A 22,429-nucleotide genomic window follows, 5' to 3' on the forward strand; every position below is an offset into this window, starting at 1 on the left:
GTGTGCTGGACGGCTGTGTGCTGGGTGGCTGTGTGCTGGACGGCTGTGTGCTGTATGGCTGTGTGCTGGACGGCTGTGTGCTGTATGGCTGTGTGCAGCATGGCTTCCTGTGCTGCACTCCATCACTATATTGTCTAATTGCTTGTATTTGTATTTTATTCTACGACTAGACTTCAGATCCCACAAAGGAAGATGGCCACATGCATCTTTCTGCTCTGGTACAGTCCCAGGCCCATTTCAATTCATCCACATACACATGCTCAATACACTCTTGGGAAAATAACCAAGAGTTAACTATCTTTAAGCCCAGCCTCCCCAGGCCATCTGGTTCACAGGCAGGAGTCCACTCCCCCAAAGGAATTCCTGAGGCTATATAAAGAAACAGCTCCAAGAGAACATTTTTATTTTTAGAGAATCAGGGTAAATCTGTTACATACAACATGGTCATGTGCAGTTCAGTGACAGAGAGGTTCTGAGAAATGTGTAGTTTGGCCATTTCAACACTGCGCAAACACCATAGAGTTGGATGGTACTGTCTCACGGTAAGCTGTGTGGTCTAGCCTACTGCTCCTAGAATGCACATCTGCACAGCATATTACTGTACTGCATACTGTAAGCCACTGTATCTTGTTAGTGAATTGTGCAAATAAATGATCAATGCCTCCATGGCTTGCTGATAAATGATCAATGCCTCCATGTCTTGCTGATTTAAAAAGGCCTCAGCACCTTCTTGAGAATGGTATTTACCTGCTTGAGGTGTTCGCTGAGGGCAATCCGCAAGCTGCCGTTCCTCCTGTTGAGCATCTCACAGGTCATGAGCGTGTAGAAGATTGCTGTGCACACCAAGGGCATGCAGAAGTAGAACCCAAAGAGCCACCAGTCCTTCACATATTGGTAGGACTGTCCAGAGAGGAAAGGGAAAGATGAGACATTGGAATGAAAGCTAACTGAGAGGCACCCTGCTCACTCCACAGTCTCTGTGCTCGTAGATACAGTTTATATATCTCTCTCGCAAGCCCTCCCCACCCCCAGTTCGACAGCAGTGAAGACCCTGCACTTGTGCTCAGCATTTTTTTTTACTTAATCACTGGGTCCCATTTTATCACGCCATCACTGGATCATACCTAGCTAGCTTCACACACACTAGACAAGTGCTCTGCTGCTGAGCTTTAACACATGAAAGATGCTTATCAGAACGGTCTAATTATCCCTACAAGGGTGTTTCTAAGAAGCCAACGCTGATTTCTACTACACGATGGATCAGTACAAAGAGCCTCCTCTTAAAGTCCACACAACGGGATTGGAGACATTTTCATCCTCCTTTATTGATGAGCCTCAACATAAGATTGGCTGACTTTTTGATTGTTGTGTTTCAAGTGTACTTACCATGAGTGTCTCATTTAGGAACAGTGAAGGCTATCAATGAATGGCTTATCTGTGTAGCTGCAGTTAGTGGAAGTAGCCCTTTCCCTGGTATGTCTGCTATGTGACCCCAGAGTCACATAACTCAGCCATCAATAACTCCTCTCTCTCTCTCTAATACTTGCCACCTGGAAACACTGAGGGGAGGCATTCTAGCTAAAGGCTGACTTCACACACTCTCCCTGTGGGCAAGGATTTATACAAGTCCAACAATGTCCAGTTTCCTGTCTTTTTTTTTTTTTTTAAAATACTTATTTATTTATTATATGTAAGTACACTGTAGCTGTCTTCAGATGCACCATAAGAGGGCATCAGATCTCATTATGGGTGGTTGTGAGCCACCATGTGGTTGCTGGGATTTGAACTCTGGACCTTCAGAAGAGCACTTGGTGCTCTTAATCCACTGAGCCATCTCGCCAGCCCGTTTCCTGTCTTTTTAATGGAGGATAAAAATCAAAGTTGGAGACTGATACTCAACTCTATTCTAATGAATTTACCTCAGACTTGGGAAGACATGCTTTTGACTTTCTTGTGTTCTTTCTCCAGATTATTTATGGAGGATAAGATGTCTTCTTGTGATAGTTTGATCAGTTCACACAGACATGACCACCATGTTCCCTGAACCCTGACAGCTTCCATATGGAAAGCAGCCCTTTATGGCTGTGTAAGTAATCTGAAAATGGTTCCAGAAGACAGAAGTCCAGGCAAGGCTTCTTAACTAGTTCAGTCGCCCTTGGAAATCTGGTGAGATTGAGAATTCCTTCTGAGAACAAATGTGTTTATGCATGTTCATGTGCTCATGTTCATGTGTGTGTATGTATGTGTTCCTGTGTGTGTTCAGGCATGTTCGTGTATTTGTATGCACATGTGTGTGCATGTATGTGTTCATGTGTGCATGTGTGTGTGTAGGACAGAACAGTGTTGGTATCATTCTTCAGGAGCCCTTTACTTTGTGTTTTCAGATAGAGTCTCTCACATGAGGAGCTAGGGCTTGCCAATTTGGCTAGGCAATCCGACTCAAGCCTGTGATTTTACTGGTCCTCGTCTTTCCCAGAACTTGTTTTCCCAAGCCTGTGCCACTGTGACCAGCTTCTTACATAGATTCTGGGGACTGAATGTTATCGCTTTATCACTTTATCAAATGAACTAACTCTTCAGACCTCAACATTATATTTTAATAAGCACAAATTTAAATATATGTGGCCACAATGGAAACCAATTACACTGGAATGGAGCTAGCAAAATACTGAAAATAAAATTCTGATAAAGATATGTATTCATCAACAAGTTAAATATTATATAGTTCTAATTAAATAATATAATGGCTCAAAAAAAAACCTACCAAGATGTTGAACATTAATGTTTTAGGATTGTCCACATATGTTTTTCTCTTTAAAAAAATCCATGGTATCCTTAAACAATATAGTAGATTATTATCTATATTTAAAGTCAGAGGAAGCTGGGCAGTGGTGGCGCATGCCTTTAATCCCAGCACTTGGGAGGCAGAGGCAGGTGGATTTCTGAGTTGGAGGCCAGCCTGGTCTACAGAGTGAGTTCCAGGACAGCCAGGGCTATACAGAGAAACCTTGTCTTGAAAAACAAAACAAAACAAAACAAAACAAAACAAAACAAGCAAACAAACAAAGTCAGAGGAAATAATACATTTCAGGGGAAATTTAGTGAAAACAAACACATTTTCCTGGATTAAGTGAAAACTCCCAAAGCAGCCAGTTTCTTCCTGTTTTACCAGATCTTTCCTAGTCCACCCCACTGCAGAAGGATCTCTGACATGACCCTGAAGAGCATCTGATCTGTGTCCTTGTTTAGAAGTACAGTACAAACATTCTTTGAGCCTCTCCCTTCCCTCTACTCTCTCACCTACCCAGTGTTCGTAGCCTCTTCTCACAGAATTACAGGCTGAGTGGGTATGGCCCCCCAGCCGTTGCCTGGGGTCTGGAAGGTGACCCAGGCGAGGTCAGGATGGAGTACTCCTCCCCTCCCACGAGAGAGGCGTACTGAGAAAGAGGTCACACAGTTTCTTTTTTTGAACTGATGTCATCAGCTAGGGATTGGAAAGGGCCTTAGGAAAGGCTAAAGGAGAGCAAAGATGAAGGGTGGAGCCTGATAGAAGATAGAAAGTTACGTTAGGAAAAAAAAAGTGTGTTCTAGAGTTGGAACAAACTCTGAAATCTCACCAGTTTGACTCATACCCTTGATTGTCACCGAGGCCAACACCTGGGCCCCTCTCCTCAAACCCTTACACAGGAACTTCAGGCTTCACGACACCACCTGTTTGATTTTGTTCATTTCCAGGGGGTCAGCAAGTCCCTTCATATAGGAGTGTCTCTCCTCTAATGTTTTTCTCTGAAAGCCTAGAATGCTTGTCTGCCCCTCCCAAGTCCATCCCCTGGGCTAAGTCATCCTCCTGTCTTGTTTTTGTTGTTGTTGTTGTGGAACCTGACCTCCTTAAAAGGCAGTAAGAAAACGACTTTGATTTTGAGGCTACTAGTTGGCCAGTTTTCCTGGGTTCTATTTGTTTGTTTGTTTGCTTGTTTAGTGTTCAGGGATGCATAGTGCTGATGTGATCCCAGATGCCAGCCTTTGAATCTGTCCACATTCCTGTCAGCCCCATAAACACTGCTGCACATGTGCAGTGAGCAAACCCAACTCTTGATGTCTAATTCTTTACCAAATTTGTTTTTAGATCAGAACCTATAGTTTCAAGTACGTAAAATAATTCCTCACAGGGCACACATTCTTCTCATTTTGCTAGAGAAATGTTTTGTGAAATATTTTTAGGGCAAATAAGATTTGTGTTCAGAAATGTAACTGAGCCAGCTGTACTTCCTCAAGTAACAGCTATGTGTCTGTTAGAGGGAATGTCTTGTGGGTATCTCTTAATCATAAAACCAAATTACATTTTGCACATATATTGGTAGTCTCTCTTAGTAGGTTGCCTTGTAATTCTTTGATACAGAAAACCAATTTTGACTACAGTTGTGCTATAAGGTAAGAGGAGGAGATTCAAGAAGCTACCCAGAGGTCAGGCTCGCCTTGCAGGCAGTCGTCACAGAAGCCTTGTGAAGACAGCAGCAGGTCTCAAGAGAGTGGCGTACACAATACCTCCCCTTCCAACTAACTCATTCTGAGCTTTAGCACATTTTAAAATTAAAGTGTTGAACTTGATATGGTTAGTGAATTGTGCACATGCTCAATACCTCCATGAACTTGGACGTGGCGTTGAGCATGCAGGTCCTATGCATCTCGCCCTTATATTCGAAGGGTACCATGACGAAGCCGATTGCTTCTGGGATGGCCAAGATGAAGGAAAGAATCCAGATGGAGACGATTTCAATGGCAGTAATCAAGGGGATCCCGATTCCTTGAACTCGGCTCCAGGAAGCCACTGCTCGGTACCTGAATGGGAGTCGCGGGGAGGGAAGAAAAGAAAAGAAGGGGGATAAATCATGTTGTTAGTATATTTTGAACGAAATTTTGACTGGAAAATGCCTCCCCTGGGCAGAAGTACAACCATTGCCTTTCGAGGAATTTTCAGCGAGCCTTGATGGGAAATAAAATGAAACAAAGCAAGCCAGCTTCCCATTTGGAAACAGCTTGCCAGGCCTGAGTCTAAACTCTATAAAGCACTAAAATTTATGAGTGCTACGAAGCACTGTCATCCACATATGATGTGGATGTGGCAACCACGAACATGTAGCAGCTATGGAGGCCTATTTAAGACCTTCGCAGGACTGGGCCCTTCACCAGTCCATGAGACTCCACCCTTCCTGAGCAGTTAGTGGTGACAGAGCGAAGCAGTGTCATTTCTTCAGTGGTGTGGCCACCGGTGAATTGTCCATCTGTCCAGCATCTACCCACGCTCAGAAGCAATATTTATTGAACTGAGGAGCAGGTGAGAGTCAGGACTTCCCTTCAGGAAGAAGGGGTTCAGGGAGAGGGAACAAGAGAGGGCAATGGGGGGATGAATATTTTCATAATGCATTGTGTATGTGTATGAAATTGTCAGTAAGTCAGTAATTAAATAAATAATGGCACAATAAAAAGGAAATCTTAGTGCATTTAGAAAGTGGTCCCAGGAGGTGTGTGCCTGTGTGCTTTAAGGTGGGGGAGGAGACAGGCTGCTAGGACGTTCATAGTTGTCTATCTATCTATCTATCTATCTATCTATCTATCTATCATCTATCTATCTATCTATCTATCTATCTATCTATCTATCTATCTATCTATCTATCTACCATCTCTCTATATCTGTATATACTTGATTCACTCTGTAGACCAGGCTGTCCTCAAACTCACAGAGATCACCTGCCTCTGCCTCCCCAGTGCTGGGATTAAAAAGGTATGTGCTACCACTGCCTGGTTCTGGCTTCTCTTTATCTAGTAACAAAACTTGAAACATTACCAATGAAGTATTCAATCCTTGAGTGAATCATGATCACACATGTTCTCTCCTTTCTTTTACAAGATACAATCTGACTGTGCTTTACCGGTTCAACACACACAATTTGGTAAGTATGGAAGGGTTGTTAACTATCTCCCATTATAGAACTGTGTCAGAGAATATGAGTTTACAAACACCTTCTTTCCTAACCTTCAGATCAACAATCCAACAGAAAAGAATAGTTAACATGGATGGAAGGATACAAGTATAAATGAATAATGAATAGAATATAAACAACCCTCTGGCTTTAAGAAATCATGCTTTAGTTTTCACCTCAATATCTTTGGTATGTGTATGAATGTACACATTTGATACAGTGTCTCATGTAGTCCAGGAGCAACACAATGTTTCCTTGGATGACCTTGAGCACCTGATCCTCATGCTCTGCTTCTCAAGTGCTGGGATTGCAATTGTGTTCTACTGTGCCTAGCTATTTAATATTTTTATGCTAGCAATCACACATAGATGTCTGAAAATCCATGCCTTTGATTTGATGTGCTGGCTGCATGCTAGCTGCTTTTAGACTTACTATGAAGAGAAGACCTGGGACATGCTGTGGTCTTTTTTATTTTTTTCAGCGGCATGTATTTTTGTGGCTTAATTTTTGAAAATTTTCTTCATGTTGTAATGGAAAGGAAACATTTTCTTTTTATAGCTTTCATTGAATAGTGCCAGACAGAAGAAGGCTGTAAACAGGCCAGACCATTGGATACAGGTGCGCTTGAGTTCGCAGGCTGTGCATTTGACTGTTGGAGATTAATTAATAAGCCAAGGCTGTGTACAAGTCAACCCTATTCACCAAAAATGAGCTCTTTGCCATTTTATTTAGCTCACCATTTCAGCGTGTCTACACAGTATGTATCTGTGAAACGCAGCTCCTAAGAATGGCAATGTCTCATTCTTTATCAGATTTGCTTATAGATTAAAACCTATAAACTTCTCTAGTATATATATTGTATAGTATGATGATACCACATGACATACGTGCATCTCAATTTGCTGGAGAACTGGTTTGCAAAATGTTTTTAGGGTAAGTAAGATTTGTGTGCATAAGAATGTCTGGAAAAAAACCCAGGTTTGTTCAGATTGAAATAAAATACTGCTCTCCCAACAGACCATGAAAACCCTTATAGGCATAAACTCTATCCTAAAATCCATGTTTTTTTTTTTTTTTTTTACAGTAAGATGTAAGATAAAGATTGGTGCTTATTTTGATTTCTAGATCTATTTTCTCTTCTTTGTGGCTTATTGATCTAGCAGTCCAATGGTCAGTAAAAGCTAGAGTGGAGATCAGATGTCTGTGTTTCACGACTTCCAGCCAAGATGCATCTGTCTCTTTTCTCCTTCCCTAACCTTAGTTAGGTGATTTAAACAAAACACTTTCGTTCACAAGAGAGTAAGAAGCCAGCTGTCTTAGTTGGTGCCTAAGGAAGCAGATGGTTTAAGTAAGACAATGAGGTGACTATGTTTATAAATCAGCTTCATTTCATACAGTATCACCAATAAATCTGACTAGCATGCACACACATGCACACATACACACTCATATACACAAGTGCCCCCCCCACACATAAGATTTCTTTTATACATAGAAGTGGGTTTTAGCAGATAGTTCACAAAATGACTCATAACCAGTCCAGTCTTTTATTGACTCATTTTACAAAGAATCAGAATATTTTCCATTTGTAATCACATTGATCTTGCTAACATCTTTGTGAGATGTTATGAGGAAATGATGACAGGAGCAATAATAAACAATTCCCTGTGATGATGGACAGACATGGGGAAGTTGTGGAAACTATGAAACCCTAAATGTTGCAACATTGAGTTTTTTTTTTTTTTTGGAAATTTATTATCTAACACATGTGCATGCGCACACACACACACACACACACACACACACACACACACTTTTCTTACTATTGAATGCCTTTATTCTAATTCATGTGTATGTACGTGTGTGTCTGAAAGATGTCTTCAGTAGTCATCTCACCACCAACTGATCTTTCCTCTTGGAATGTCCCATCACGTGGCTGCCCCCATATTCTCCTGGTCACTCCTCATCTCCTTAGCTAGACCCATTCTATCCCCAAACGCTTATAACTGGATTTCTCCAGGTGCCAGACCTTGGAACTCTGTTCTGGTGAGCTCCCCCATCCTATGGAATTAGTACCATTTAATCTACTTATGTGTTAATAATGCTCAAATTTATAGTTCTAGCTTGGACTCCACCTCACACTTTGAACTTGAATAGGTAGTTGCCAACTTGAGAGTCCCACTGGGCGTCCGAGGAGCACCCAAACAGCCCAAAGCGGCCCTAGACCTGTTCTTGCCACCTCAGCCCCAAGACTTAGCTTTGCACCCCTTCCACCACATTCTCAGTAATGCCAGCCCTCAGGAGGCAGAGGCAGGAGCATCTTTGTGAGTTTGAGGTCAGCCTGGTCTACATATCAAGTTTCAGGACAACTGGTACTACGGGGAGAGACTTTGTCTCAAAAAAACCCCCCAAAAACAAAAAAACCCCAACCCATCAAAAGCCCCCAAACCCTCAACAAAACACCCCTCCCTAAGGGTGCTTGCCCTCCCTGCCAAGGTGCTCACTCCCCACCCCAAGGTGCTCTTCCCCCAGGGTGTTCACTCCCCCCCCCCCAATCCTCATACTGCCTAAGTTATGCTGACAATTTTCTAACTGCTGTCTGGGCCCACCTTGCCTTAAAACAGCCTTCCTTGGCCCAGCAATGGGAATGAACCTACTAGATTGGGCATCCTCTACTGCAACCCTGCCTCTGCCTCCTGAGTATTTGGATTAAGGGTGTACATTCCCACCACCTGCCCATTGCTGTTACTGTAGGCGTAGTTTGAACGTGTCCTTTACTCAGATCAGTCATAACTGTATTTTTGCCCTGTTTATATGGGAACACTCCCACAGGCAAGGCATTTGTAGTTTAATGGCTGCACATGATGGCATGGTATTGGTCTCATCTCCATCACTCTTTCTGTCATGAGTCATGCTTAGCACCTCACTCACAGGAGTGAAGAACACAAATGTTTTTCTTATTGTTAGCAACTTTCCTGGATGAGTTATTAGCAGTAGCATTGTTAAATCAAGGTAACGAGAGGTAGCCAAAATGAGTTCACTCTGGAGACCCAGTCTCCCCTGCAGTCCAACTTGGCCTTGAATTCACCCTAGCCTCTAACTTCTGTGATCCTTCTGCCTCAGTCTCCTGGCCAGTTGCATGACATTGTGTTTCAGCATGCTGGGTCATGTGATTTAAAATGCAGTATCTAGGAAGTGCCTGTTGACAGATGCTTGCTCACAGCACAACCCATTGGCTTTTTTTCAATTTTGCTATTTCAAGAGGGTAAAGAGGCACCTCTGCTATATTTAATTAAGGGCGACTGCTCATTTGTGATTGTTAATTCAGATTTATATCTTCACACAATGGACAAACCCATTGCCACACAGAAGGTTAGTGGGAAAATCCTGACCAGTGAGACTTCTCACAAGAAGCCACATGAGTTGGTGATTGATAGGTGCCAATGTGGGCACTTCTGTGGCTGGTTCTGTTGTTGGCCTCTCCTGTTCCAGGACTGGCCTCTGATAGACTGGCACCACAGTCCTGCCAGGCTGAGAGGCCCCGAGACTTCCAGCTGACCCTGCCAAGGGGCCGGACCAGTGAGTTGGGGACTTTAGACAAGCTCAGTGCCAGCTGCCAGCTACTAGAGAACCCAGCTAAAGTGACAGGGTGCAGAAGTGGCCGAATTCCCAACCCATAACATAGTGAGATCTGATAAAATGGTTATTTTAAACAACTGAGTTTGAGGGTGTCTGGTTATCAAAGAGAAACAGGGTTAGCAAAACTAACCAGTTGCCTGATCCTGACAGCAGAGTAAGATAAGGGATGATTTAAGTGCATGTTGCAGGGAACAGACCCAAAACGAGATCCTGAGTTGCCCTAGCCAGAGTGTGACACTGTCTGCTTGCAGCCTGTTCGTCTCTTGGCTCAACCACTTCTGTGCCTTCCCTCCTATTATACATCAGTGGGAAACCACAAGCAGAACAAGGAGAAAACACGTGTCCGAGTCTAAAGCAGTACACCTCAGAAAACCATCTTACACTTCTGGACTTCGCATCTGTCTCTGAGATTATCAGGGAGGGTACCAATCAACAGCTGGAGGCGCTGCCATCATGTCTGAAGCTTGAGGCATATACACAAAAGCTGCCTTCCTCATGGGTCTTTGCAGCGTCTCCAGGTTTCTAATTATATGCTGCTCTGGAAGAGCTGTTAAGAGAGTTTTATCTTTTTATAGGCTCCTTCCCCAGACATCTTCTAACTACAAGTTGGATCTGTACCCGGGCTTGTTTATAGCGTGACCCTGTCGTCGTCTCGTGCTTTAAACAAGACTATTAACTTCACAGAGAGCAGCACTGAATCGCCTTTCTTCTTCTCTTCTCCCCCCAAATAAAGTAAAAGTAACATTTGAAACTCATCACAGCTGCAAGAAAAAAAAAACCATTTAATGGTTGGTAACAGTTGATTATTCATAGTTTTTCTGGGAAAAGTTCATCCCTTGTAAAGAGTACTTAACTTCAGCATTATAAAGTTTACTGATAAAGCTGGGCAGAAGACAAGACTTGTTTTTAAATTTCTTTCCCTATTTCTGAAAACTTTCGCCTGCCTTTCTCATAAGAGAATAAGAACATATATTTAAGGTAAATAAATACTAGTTAAATTTGAGGAGGAATTAGTGAAAGGGTTAAACCGAGGCCAGTCCACAGCTGAGCAGAGCAGGCTCATTAACCAGGTGTAGACCATGGCTCTCTGACCAGCTTGTTTATCTGTCTCTGCACCATGGCCAGGAAGCTGGGACTTTTCTTTGGTTTTGTTGCATTCTGCATTTCAGTAAGTAATTGGAGAAGACATTCAAAAGTGCCTAGACATATGCTTTCTCTCAGGACAGCTCCAAAACCAAAGATGATTATCACATTTTAAAAATATCATTAAAATACCATGGCAACTCTTCCTGGGTGGTAATCTGGTTCAGACAAGAAAAATATGGTTTTTAAAAACTAAAAATTATTTTTAAAGGACCCCAGAGTCCCCCTTCTTATTGCTGTCTCATTAAAAAAAAAAGTGGTTCCTCCCTCTAGTGGAATATAGTGAGATCATGTGAAGGCTCAAAGCTAATGATATTCTATGTGCAGTGATTAACTGTAAGGAGATTAGGAGACACAAGTTTAGTTCCCAGTGCCGATGTCGGGTGTATCACAACTACCAGCAACTCCAGTTCCAAGGGATGCAATGCTTCTGGCCTCCTTAGGCACAAGCACTGATGTGTACAACACCCCTCACACATGTGCACACACATGTGCACACATGCGCATGCACAACACACGTGCACACACATGTGCACACATGCATACACACCGGCACAAAATAAAATGCTCTTTAAAAAAATATTAAGGGAATTTTGTGTGTGAACATGGTTCATTCTCCAGTATGAAAACTTTTGAAACATAAATGTCAAATCTGTCCCCCTAGTGTGGATCCTCAAGCTCAAATTCAGCATCAAATGAAATATAAGGGTAAAGGCCACTAACAAAGGATTGTGAGTTTTTTCCCAAGGAGCCCCTCTTCTAGATGAAAGCCGTGTTAGTAGAATGGCATTTTAAAATGTCTCATCTCCTTGATTTAAAAGTCAAACCACATCTGAATGAAATAATTTTGGCATTATTCTTATTCTTATTATTATTATTATTTCTTCTAAATGAAGAATGATATTTTATTTGGGTCTTGACTCAAGGCTAATATGAATCATGTGATTCCTGAATGGAATGAGGAGAGGAGGGACTCTGTGGAGGGTACCCCACACCAGAGAGAGGAGTCGGTGAACTAAGTCACCCCCTTCCCATGCTGGGCAGGTTGAAGCTCAGGAAGAAAGCTTCTGAGATTAGGAAGCAACCCAGGAGGCACAGCCTTGGCTGGGTCTGTAGCGGGGAAGGTTTCCCTTCAGATTGGAGGCCTGTTGCCTTAATGCCTGTGGTGGATGGAGTGACCCCACATGTCCATGTTTGCACATGCTTAGTCCCTAGTTGAACTATGTGGGAAGGATTAGGAGGTGTGTTGCTGGCGATGGGCTTTGAGTAACTAAGAATTTGTCTTATTCATTTAAAAATGTTATGAATGTTTGGTCTGAATTTTGAATATTTACCTCTTTAAATATGCTTGGGATTACATTCAGAATGTCTATTATTTTTGTCTTCTTTAAAAAATGTATTTATTCACTTTACATCCCAATATCCCCTCTCTCCTCCCAGTACCTCCCTCCCCCAAAGGTTCTCTCCCTTTCTTCCCTCCCCTTCTCAGAGGAGAATCACCCCATGAGTATCACCCCCTCTGGCACATCAAGTCACTGCAGGACTGGACCAAACCTCTCCCACCAAGGCCAAACAAGGTAGCGCAATTAGGGGAATAAGATCCATAGACAGGCAACAGATTCAGGCACAGCCCCTGCAGAAGACTGAGTTGCACATCTGCGGAGATTGGGGGATCCAGGTCCAGCCCATGCTTGCTCTTTGGTTGGTGGTTCGGTCTCTGGGAGCCTCAAGGGTCCAGGTTAGTTGACTCTGTTGGTCTTCCTGTGTAGTCCCTGTCCTCTTTGGGTCCCTCCATCCTTCCTCCAATTCTTCCCTAAGACTTCCCAAGCTTGGTCTAATGTTTGCCTGTGTGTCTTTGCATGTATTTCCATTGGCTGCTGGGTGGAGCTTCTCAGAGGATGGTTCTGCTAGGTTTATTGTTTTTTAAGTTAAGAGATTCTTTTCTTCTTAAAGAGTTACTTACATGTGTTTATACATGTGTGTATGACACATGTATTTATATGCACCACATACATGCAGGTGCCAGAAGAGAAGAACATCAGATCACCTGCAGCTGAAGCTAAAGGTGGTTGTGGGCCACCATATGGGTTCTGGAAACTGAACCCGGTCCTTTTCAAGAGCAGCATGTGCTCTTAACACTGAAGCCTTCTCTCCAGCCTCTGAGAAGGTTCTTCACTCCAGAAATCAAAATGTATTATTTTGTTCTGTTACTTTGTGGTTTGAGATTTTGCTTAAGTATAGGGGTTAAGAATGAAGACGACCCATTTGGTTACTGGCTTCTAGGCTTCATGGTTTTATATTCTTGATTAAACTGCTCAACCTTAGCTTTCATATCTGTAAAATGGGGATAATTATGGCAATACACACTTAGAGAAAATATTTTCTATATACTATAATGTGTCTAGTTCTTATACATATTTAATAAATGGCAATTGTGTATTTTACTATTGTATATAGGAATAAGTAAGACTTTAAGTCTACCTCTCAGGGAGCTATTGCACAACTTATAAATGGGTCAGTCCTTCACTTTATCCAGTGATATGAGCATACATTACATTTCTATGTACTCTAATTCTGTTTGCCCAATGATGTGTCAGAATATTCCCTAACCCTAACCCTAACCCTAATCCCATCCCTGACTAATCCTAAGTCTAACCTTAACCCTAACTATAACCCTGTCTAAGCATAACCCTAATCCTACCTCTCTATCATATTGATTAGACACTGTAGCTTTTAAACATCTAACAAGGTACATGTAAATAACATGTCATTCCTTTTGTCAACTGTCAGTATTATTTTCTTATTTTTCTCCCTCACTTTTAAAATAAGACTTTTAGACTTATTAATCTAAATTTTAATCACATAATGTAATGAGAACACATCTCTATATCAGTGGTGTAAGAGGTACCATTTAAAACCTCTAATTTTCAGATCTAACACAGTAGGAGGCAGCCATGCCTACCACAACCCACCAATGCTTTACAATACAGCATGTAGATGAAGGAGGGAATTGTATTGGTGTGCTCATGTAGGGAGCAACAGTGAGAATTTACTGGTGACTCAATCAGGTTGGTGCTTGCTCAATCTGGTTGGCCAACACACTGGATCTTTCGTTTAGTCAGTGGGACTATACAGTGGCCTCTTATACTGCATTTCCATTTCTCTACTACTGGGAATTAACCAGGCTTTGTGTGCCTGTCAGGTCTTACCCAGAGCCACAGCTCCCTGATGTAACACAGCAGTCCTTAACATCTGACTTAGGCCGAAGCAGCTCATTCACGGCTTGTTTCTCAACAGATTGCTGCAGATTCCAATAGGCAGTGAAGTAATTTATAATCTTTGCATTTAACCACAGAAATGTGGACATTTTAAATTATTCATATCACTGTATTTTAAACTATTGATAAAATTATCTTTTGTGTTTTAGTTTTGGCAAATATATTTATTTCAAATAACAGCCCAAAACATTTCATTTATTTTGTGTTTCAGGCATTAGAGACATATGGTTTCTTTTAAAAATACACCTTTACAATTTTATAACTACTAATGTGTTTTGATGTCTAAACACAGCAATAATTTTATTTGAAAATTAGAAATCATAGCTGAGCTGGGCAGTGGTGACGCACGCCTTTAATCCCAGCACTTGGGAGGCAGAGGCAGGCGGATCTCTGAGTTTGAGGCCATCCTGGTCTACAGAGAGAGTTCCAGGACAGACAGGGCTACACAGAGAAACCCTGTCTCAAAAAAAACCAAAAAGAAATCATAGCTGAGTATCCACAGCACTTAGTGTTCCTTAGAGAGTGAGCTACTCTCTGTGCTGATGGGAGTGGCCATCAGCGGGATGACTTAAAATAATGAAAGCTTTTCTAAGTCGTATGTGAGCCAAAGCAATGGTGTGTGGTACAGTCACATAGCAGTGGTACATTGTACAACCACACAGCAATGGCACACTGTATACACCAACCACACAGCAATGGCACACTGTACACACCAACCACACAGCATTCTTCAACATTGTACAACAACCACACAGCAATGGTGCATTGAACACCAACCACACAGCAATGGTTCGTTGTACACAAACCACACAGCAATGGCACACTGCACACACCAACCACACAGCATTCTTCAACATTGTACAACAACCACACAGCAATGGTTCATTGAACACCAACCACACAGCAATGGTTCGTTGTACACAAACCACACAGCAATGGCACATTGTACATACCAACCACATAGCACTAGATTAAATATGCAGGTATGCCACAAAATGTGCTGTAACATTCTGACTTTGATTCCTTATAATAATTACACTATATAATTATTATATATAGATATATGTATCAATATGTAATGTTAGAAGTTGCAGGTGACATTGGATAGTCAGATCTTGTTTCTCTGTGTAGCCTTGGCTGTCCTTGAACTTGCTCTATAGCCCAGGCTAGCCTCAAACTCAGAGATCTGCCTGCCTCTGCCTCCCAAGTGTTGCCATGCCAGCCTTAAATTAGGTCTTTTTTTTTTTTTGTTAAAAGGGCTTCTTAAATTTTTTTCCATTGGTGACCCTTTGTGCTTTAGAATTTTACAAAATTCATTTTATTGAATGTGGATGGGTGTTCTGCCTGTGTAACGCTTGTGCCCCTGGGCATTCCCGGAGGCCTAAAGAAGAGGAGTTGTTTGGGTTGCACTATGGGTTCTGGGAACCTCACCCAGGTCCTCTGTAAGAACAGCCAGTGCTCTGACTCCCAAGCTATCTCGCTATCTCCAAGCTTTTTAAAAATTATTTTTAATTACCTTGTGGACATATGTGCAGCTGTCCACGGAGCCAGAGCAGTGATTCCCCTGGAGTTGGAATGATGGGTGGTTGAGACCCACCTGATGTGGGCACTAGGAACTTATCTCTGGTCCCCTGGAAGAGCACTGCATTGTTTTAATCACAAATCTATTTCTCTAGCCCCTTGCCTGAGAAATTTTTATAAGCCACCATGTAATAGGTACATAAAATAGGCATTCAGATCAAACATTTACTGATAATGTATCATGGATAAATTGGATTAATTTATTTGCTTGTTTTTTTTAAGATTTATTTTATTTATTTTATGTGTATGAGTACGCTGTAGCTGTTCAGATGGCCATGAACTATCATGTGTGTGGCTGCTGAAAATTGAACTTAGGACCTCTGCCTGTCCCGCTCGCTCCACCCTGCTCTATCTGGCCCCGCTTGCTCTGGCCCTGCTCGTTCCAGCGTAATTCACTGTAGCTGTCTTCAGACACACCAGAAGAGGGCTTCAGATCTCATTACAGGTGGTTGTGAGCCACCATGTGGTTGCTGGGATCCGAACTCAGGACCTTCAGAAGAGCAATCAGTGCTCTTACCCGGTGAGCCATCTCGCCAGCCCCTTATTTGCTTGTTATTGTTGTGTGTATGCATGGTAAGTGTGTGGCATTTCATAGTGCACGTGTCAAGGTCGAAGGTCAATTTTACAGGGCCAGTTCCTCACTTCTACTTTTACATCATCTGTTCTGGACACAGGTTGCAGTTTTTTTTTTTTTTTTTTTTTTAAATCTCACTGGCTCAGCTTTTATCATCTATTAAAAATGAATGCAAAATTACATACTAATGACATGGAAATTCTTGTTATTTTTACATAAAGAACACTGTCTTTGGGGATGGAGATGGCTCAGTGGTTAAGAATACTTGTGGCTCTTGCAGAGGATTTATGGTCCATTCTCAGCACCCATGCTGGGCAGCTCATGGCCTGTTAACTCCAGGTACAAGGGATCGGATGCCCTCTTCTGATGTCTGTGGCACCTGCACACACACATATGTAAAATAAAATAATTCTTTTAAAAAATTGTATTTTAGCCGACTTTGATACTGTACTCTATGGTCAGCTTCAAAGTTTTTCAGAAGTGACTGATTTTTGATTTTATAATTGTCAATGCTGAGGGTATGTCCTTGTATGATACATAGTATAAAGTGGCAAAATGTTTAGAGTCATTTCAGAAATTGTTGGAAAGTCTGTTCTAATCTCAATTCATTTAAAGATTTTTTTTTTGTAAGATCTGAGTGTATTTCTTTAAAAATGACATGAGGCTTTTACAATCATTGCAAAAGAGAAATGAAAAATCTTGCAGCTCAACAGTTGAGGTACCTCTGAGGCTATCTGAAACATACTGGGTCTAAAGCAGCAGCTATCTCCTCTGAACTGGTGCTGCATCCCCGGGCCCAAGCGCTCTGGGCCCGGGGGACTGCGAGAGATACATGAATCTGAGTCCTAGCCCATCTAAGTTCTAGTGCTAGTCCTGCATGTGAGTCCAAGTCCTTCTTCCCCCAGTCCTAGTGCTAGACTGAAGTCACGTAGGCAAGCGACCCCAAAGATTTTTTAAGATGAAACTCAAGTCAATGACTGTTAACAAAAATTTTTGAAATCAAATATATTAACACAAGTCAAAGCAATGACACACACTTGTGTGGAGTGATGGCCTTTGTTTTCTGGAATCAAAGCATTATGTTTAGTATGTACAATAAACACTGCAGTTGAGTACATATAGTGGTCTTGAAATTGGGCCAGGTTGCTTCAGGCAGCGTTACTGGCACTGTGTAGTGAGAACATGAACAGACACACTGTAGAGTCTCACTGTGTGAGAACGGGAGCATGCACACTATAGAGCCCCTCTGTGTGGTCAAGGCTGCAGGCCAGCCACCTGGAGCAGCATGGGTGAGCAGTACAGCACACCTTGGGTCCACTGCGCATTTGATTTTGAATGAACTTTTGGTTATAAAATGCTCAGGAACTTTCCTGCTTCTTTTGCTGGTGTTGCGAGAGCTTCCTCTGGCACCCACCCACATGGGGCTGCAGCCCTCAATTCAGTAAGCTCTCCCTTAAAGTCATCTGTGAGGATTATGGGTCTTTCAGAACTTGATGCAGTTATTGATTTTGTTGCCTTCTTTTGAAAAAAAAAATGGAACACTTTAGCATTTAAGGACGCTTAGTGAAAAACATAACAACTTTATACATTTATTGCTTGGCTCAAGCATTTAAAATACAACTCAATGGTATTTTCCTTTTTTAAATAATAACAATAATACCAGTTTAAAGTTCAGGATTTGTATATTCTAGGTCTCTTGTTTTCATCAAGTTTATTCCATCGTTTTAATATTTTTTAATTGTCTTAAGGAAGCCAGCTGTGTACCATTGGCCACATGTGCTAAGGTGCGTGCTAGAGTCTCAGATCAATACCAATTAGCAAATGTGCAAAGCAATTCTAAACACAGGGTGGGAGGCAAGACTGGCAAAGTCTTACCTCACTTGCACTGCTTAACAGTTGTGTCTGGCACAGACTCTCTCACTCTCTCTTCTGAGAAAAATGATTTTCTAAACCCCACTAAAGAGCAAAGGAAAGAGCCACGTTACCTGTCCACACTGAGAGCGCAGAGATTCAGGACGGTGATGCCCACAGAGGACTTCTGCAAAAAGGGGAACAGCTTGCAGAGAAACACTCCGAAATCATTGTGGTCGAAAGGCCAGCGCCCTGCCAACAGCTGCAAAGAGAAGATGGGGGTAAGAAAGGGAGAGGCAAGCCTTGTGCAGCCCGCTCATAGCCCCAGTGTGAACACATGGCCACACCCTTAGCTTTCAATTCCCCACCCCACTTCTGAATGGGTTTTTTAAAAATTTATTTATTTAGCCTTTCTTCTATTTATTACATTTATTTATTTATTTATATTGGATATTTTATTTATGTACATTTCAAATGCTATCCCCTTTCCTGGTTTCCCCTCTAGAACCTCCCTATCCCATCCCCCCCTGCTTCTATGAGGCTGCTCCCCCGCCACACTTCCACCTCACCGTACAGGCATTCCCTGTACGGTGGGGCATGGAGCCTTCATAGCATCAAGGGCCTCTCCTTCCATTTTGATGCTCAACAAGGCTATCCTCTGCTACATATGTGGCTGGGCCCATGGGTCCCTCCATGTGTACTTGTTGGTGGGTAGTTTAGTCCCTGGGAGCTCTAGGGGGTCCAGTTGGTTGATATTGTTGTTCTTCCTATGGGGTTGCAAATCCCTTCAGGTCCTTCAGTCCTTTCTCTAACTCCTCCATTGAGTATCCCATGCTCACTCCAATGGTTGGCTTGCGAGCATCCACCTCTGTATTTGTCAGGCCCTGGTAGAACCTCTTAGAAGACAGCTATATCAAGATCCTGTCAGCAAGCATTCTTGGCATTCACAGTAGTATCTGGGTTTGGTGTCTGTATATGGGATGGATCCCCAGGTGGGGCAGTCTCTGAATAGACTTTCCTTCTGTCTCTATTCTACTCATTGTTCCTGTATTTTCTTTAGACAGGAGCCCTTCTGGGTTAAAAATTTGGAGATGAGTGGGTGGCCCCATCCCCTAACTGAGGGCCATGCCTAACTTCTGGATGTGATCTCTATAGGTTCTCCCTCCCCTTTGTTGGGCATTTCAGCTAGTTTCATCCCTGATGGGTCCTGGGAGCCTCTTGCTTTCCTGGCATCTGGAATGGCTACCCCCAGCCCCCCAGCCCTCATCGCTGTTCAAATTCTTGACCCACTGTATATCATCCCGTCTCCTTGAATACCTGATCCTGCACCCCTTCCCCTTTCCCTTCTTCTCTTCCTGTCAAGTCCCTCTCACCCTCTACCTCCCATGAGTATTTTGTTCCCCCTTCTAAGAAAGACTGAAGTATCCACACTTTGGTCTTCTTTTTTCTTGAGCTTCATATGGTCTGTGAATAGTATCTTGGGTATTCCGAGCTTTTGAGCTAATATCCCCTTATCAGTGAGTGCATATCATGTGTGTTCTTTTGTGACTGGGTTACCTCACTCAGGATAATATTTTCTAGTTCCATCCATTTGCCTAAGAATTTCATGAAGTCATTGTTTTTAATAGCCGAGTAGTACTCCATTGTGTAAATGTACCACATTTTCTGTATCCATTCCTCTGTTGAAGGACATGTGGGTTCTTTCGAGCTTCTGGCTATTATAAATAAGGCTGCTATGAGCATAGTGGAGCACGTGTCCTTATTACATGTTGGAGCATCTTCTGGGTATATGCCCAGGAGTGGTATAACTGGGTTCTCAGGTAGTACTATGTCCAATTTACTGAGGAACTGCCAAACTGATTTCCAGAGTGGTTGTACCAGCTTGCAATCCCATCAGCAATGAAGGAGTGTTCCTCTTTCTCCACAACCTCACCAGCACCTGAGTTTTTGATATTAGCCATTCTGACTGGTGGAATCTCAGGGTTGTTTTGATTTGCATTCCCCTGATGACTAAGGATGTTGAACATTTCTTTAGGTGCTTCTCAACCATTAGATATTCGTCAGTTGAGAATTTTTTGTTTAGCTCTGTACCCTATTTTTTAAATAGGGTTATTTGATCCTCTGAAGTCTAACTTCTTCAGTTCTTTGAATATATTTGGTATTAGCCCTCTATTAGCTGTAGGGTTGGGAAAGATCTTTTCCCAATCTGTTGGTTGCCATTTTGTCCTATTGACAGTGTCCTTTGCTTTATAGAATCTTTGCAATATTATGAGGTCCCATTTGTTGATTCTTGATCTTAGAGCATAAGCCATTGGTGTTCTGTTCAGGAAAATTTCCCCTGTGCCCATGTGTTCAAGGCTCTTCCCTACTTTCTCTTCTGTTAGTTTCAGTGTATCCAGTTTTATATGGAGGTCCTTGATCCACTTGGACTTGAGCTTTGTACAAGGAGATAAGAATGGATCAATTTACATTCTTCTACATGTTGATCACCAGTTGAACCAGCACCATTTATTGAAAATGCTGTCTTTTTTTCCCACTGGACGGTTTTAGCTCCTTTGTCAAAGATCAGGCAACCATAGGTGTGTAGGTTCATTTCTGGGTCTTCAATTCTATTCCACTGACCTACCTGCCTGTTACTGTACCAGTACCATGCAGTTTTTATCACTATTATTCTGTAATATAGCTTGAGATCAGGGATGGTGATTCCACCAGAAGTTCTTTTATTGTTGAGAATAGTTTTCGATATCCTGGGTTTTTGTTGTTCCAAATGAATTTGCAAATTTCCTTTCTACCTCTATGAAAAATTGAGTTGGAATTTTGATGGGGATTGCACTGAATCTGTAATTGCTTTCGGCAAGATGGGCATTTTTGCTATATTAATCTTGCCAACCCATGAGCATAAGAGATCTTTCTATCTTCTTAGGTCTTCTTTGATTTTTTTCTTCAGAGACTTGAAGTTCTTGTCATACTGAATAGGTTTTCAAAGAATCTTTTTCTTTGATGCAACCTTTCCTTACTCTTTCCCATGTCACAATAAACAGTCTTAATGGGCTTATCAACATTTCCACAAAGTGTTGTCAACAGGCTCTCCACTAACATGCAGCTCTGAACACTGACAATTTTCCAGAACTTCACAAATAATTTATATGACTATGAAGGCACAATTTTGGGGGGCAAATCCCTCTAATCAAAACTAGGTCTGTGGTTTTTAATGTCGACTTTCCACAAATTAGAATCAACTGAGTAGGGCCTCAACTGAGGAGCTGCCTTGTTGCCTTGATTGAGATAGAAGGCTCACCTCCATTGACGCTTCCAGGTTGAGCACCCTAGATTTTAGAAAGGGTATTTTTTTTTAAAAGATTTATTCATTTATTTTATGTTTGTGAGTACATTGTTGCTGTCTACAGACACACCAGAAGAGGGCATCAGATCCCATTACAGATGGTTGTGAGCCACCAAGTGGTTGCTGGGAATTGAACCCAGGAGCTGTCAGTGCTCTTACCAATGAGTCATCTTTCCATCCCTTAGAAAGGGTATTTTTCAGAATTCTTATCTTTTGCTAGTAAGGCCTTTCTTGTTGTTCTACCCCTACCCCATCGAGGGTGGTTTACCCTGTGGTTGCTGCCTCTGCCAGGGGGCCAGCAGTACTCCTCTACTTCCACACCATCAAGGGTGGTTTACATTGTGGTTGCTGCCTCTGCCAGGGGGGCCAGCAGTACTCCAGGAATGTTCCCAGCATCCGGCACCAGAGAAGGATTATGGAGACAGCAGCCATGTGGACTGAGTAACTACCTCTCATAGCCCCTAAATCAGGGAGTACTGTTCTGGGACTGCTCTGACTGATGAGGCCCCCAGCCTCATGGACCGAGTAATGGGAGAGTGACTTGGCCATCACTGTTATTTTAAGGCTCATTTACACACACACACACACACACACACACACACACACACACACACACACTCCTCTAGGCCACTGGAAGGGATCCCGAAAGTGAACCCTTCCCCTTCCTATTTGCTTCCTGTCTGCTTGGAGGCGGGCAGTCCCTTCCCAGTGCCCTGCGGCTGTAATTGGCTGCCTCACTACCAGCTCACCGCAGTGCCATGCCGTGAACTGACCATAGGTTCCACCTCTGAAACTGGGAACCCAGACTGTCATCTTAGCCACCCCAACCTCAAGAAGGACCTGCATGTTAATCTCGTCCTCACAAGCACTATCAGGGTCTGCGGTAAGCTGACTTGGGGGCTCTTCCAGCTTGTTCTGTCTTAGCGATAAAGCTGGCATAAAAGAAGGGTCATCATGGAAACAAACAGTCGAACTCACAGATTTTTCCGTTCTAATTTCATTTGTTTATTTATTCTCTCTCTCTCTCTCTCTCTCTCTC

The 22,429-nt window shown here is 42.5% G+C and overlaps 1 protein-coding gene and 1 long non-coding RNA gene across 4 annotated transcripts in view; one reads left to right on the forward strand and one right to left on the reverse strand.

The window, feature by feature from the left end:
• LOC116069607 overlaps positions 1–18,407 on the forward strand; it is a 71,362-nt gene extending 52,955 nt beyond the window's left edge. The window contains exons 6-7 of one of the 2 annotated variants that reach the window (XR_004110061.1): positions 5,909–5,951; positions 18,159–18,407. This is a non-coding gene — a long non-coding RNA (uncharacterized LOC116069607). Of the gene's footprint in view, positions 1–5,908; positions 5,952–10,195; positions 10,376–18,158 lie in introns of those variants that run through there. The other variant, XR_004110062.1, reaches the window with a different exon arrangement.
• The window catches only part of Ednra (endothelin receptor type A), a 62,365-nt gene that overhangs the window by 8,220 nt on the left and 31,716 nt on the right, over positions 1–22,429 (reverse strand). For both annotated transcript variants that reach the window (XM_031340375.1, XM_031340376.1), the window contains exons 3-5: positions 18,182–18,309; positions 4,641–4,839; positions 748–900 (exon numbers count right to left, since the gene is read on the reverse strand). In XM_031340375.1, the coding sequence (XP_031196235.1) occupies positions 748–900; positions 4,641–4,839; positions 18,182–18,309 (480 nt within the window). The remainder of the gene's footprint in view (positions 1–747; positions 901–4,640; positions 4,840–18,181; positions 18,310–22,429) is intronic.

Source organism: Mastomys coucha, unplaced genomic scaffold (genome assembly GCF_008632895.1).
Source record: "Mastomys coucha isolate ucsf_1 unplaced genomic scaffold, UCSF_Mcou_1 pScaffold22, whole genome shotgun sequence".
Lineage (NCBI taxonomy): Eukaryota > Metazoa > Chordata > Mammalia > Rodentia > Muridae > Mastomys > Mastomys coucha.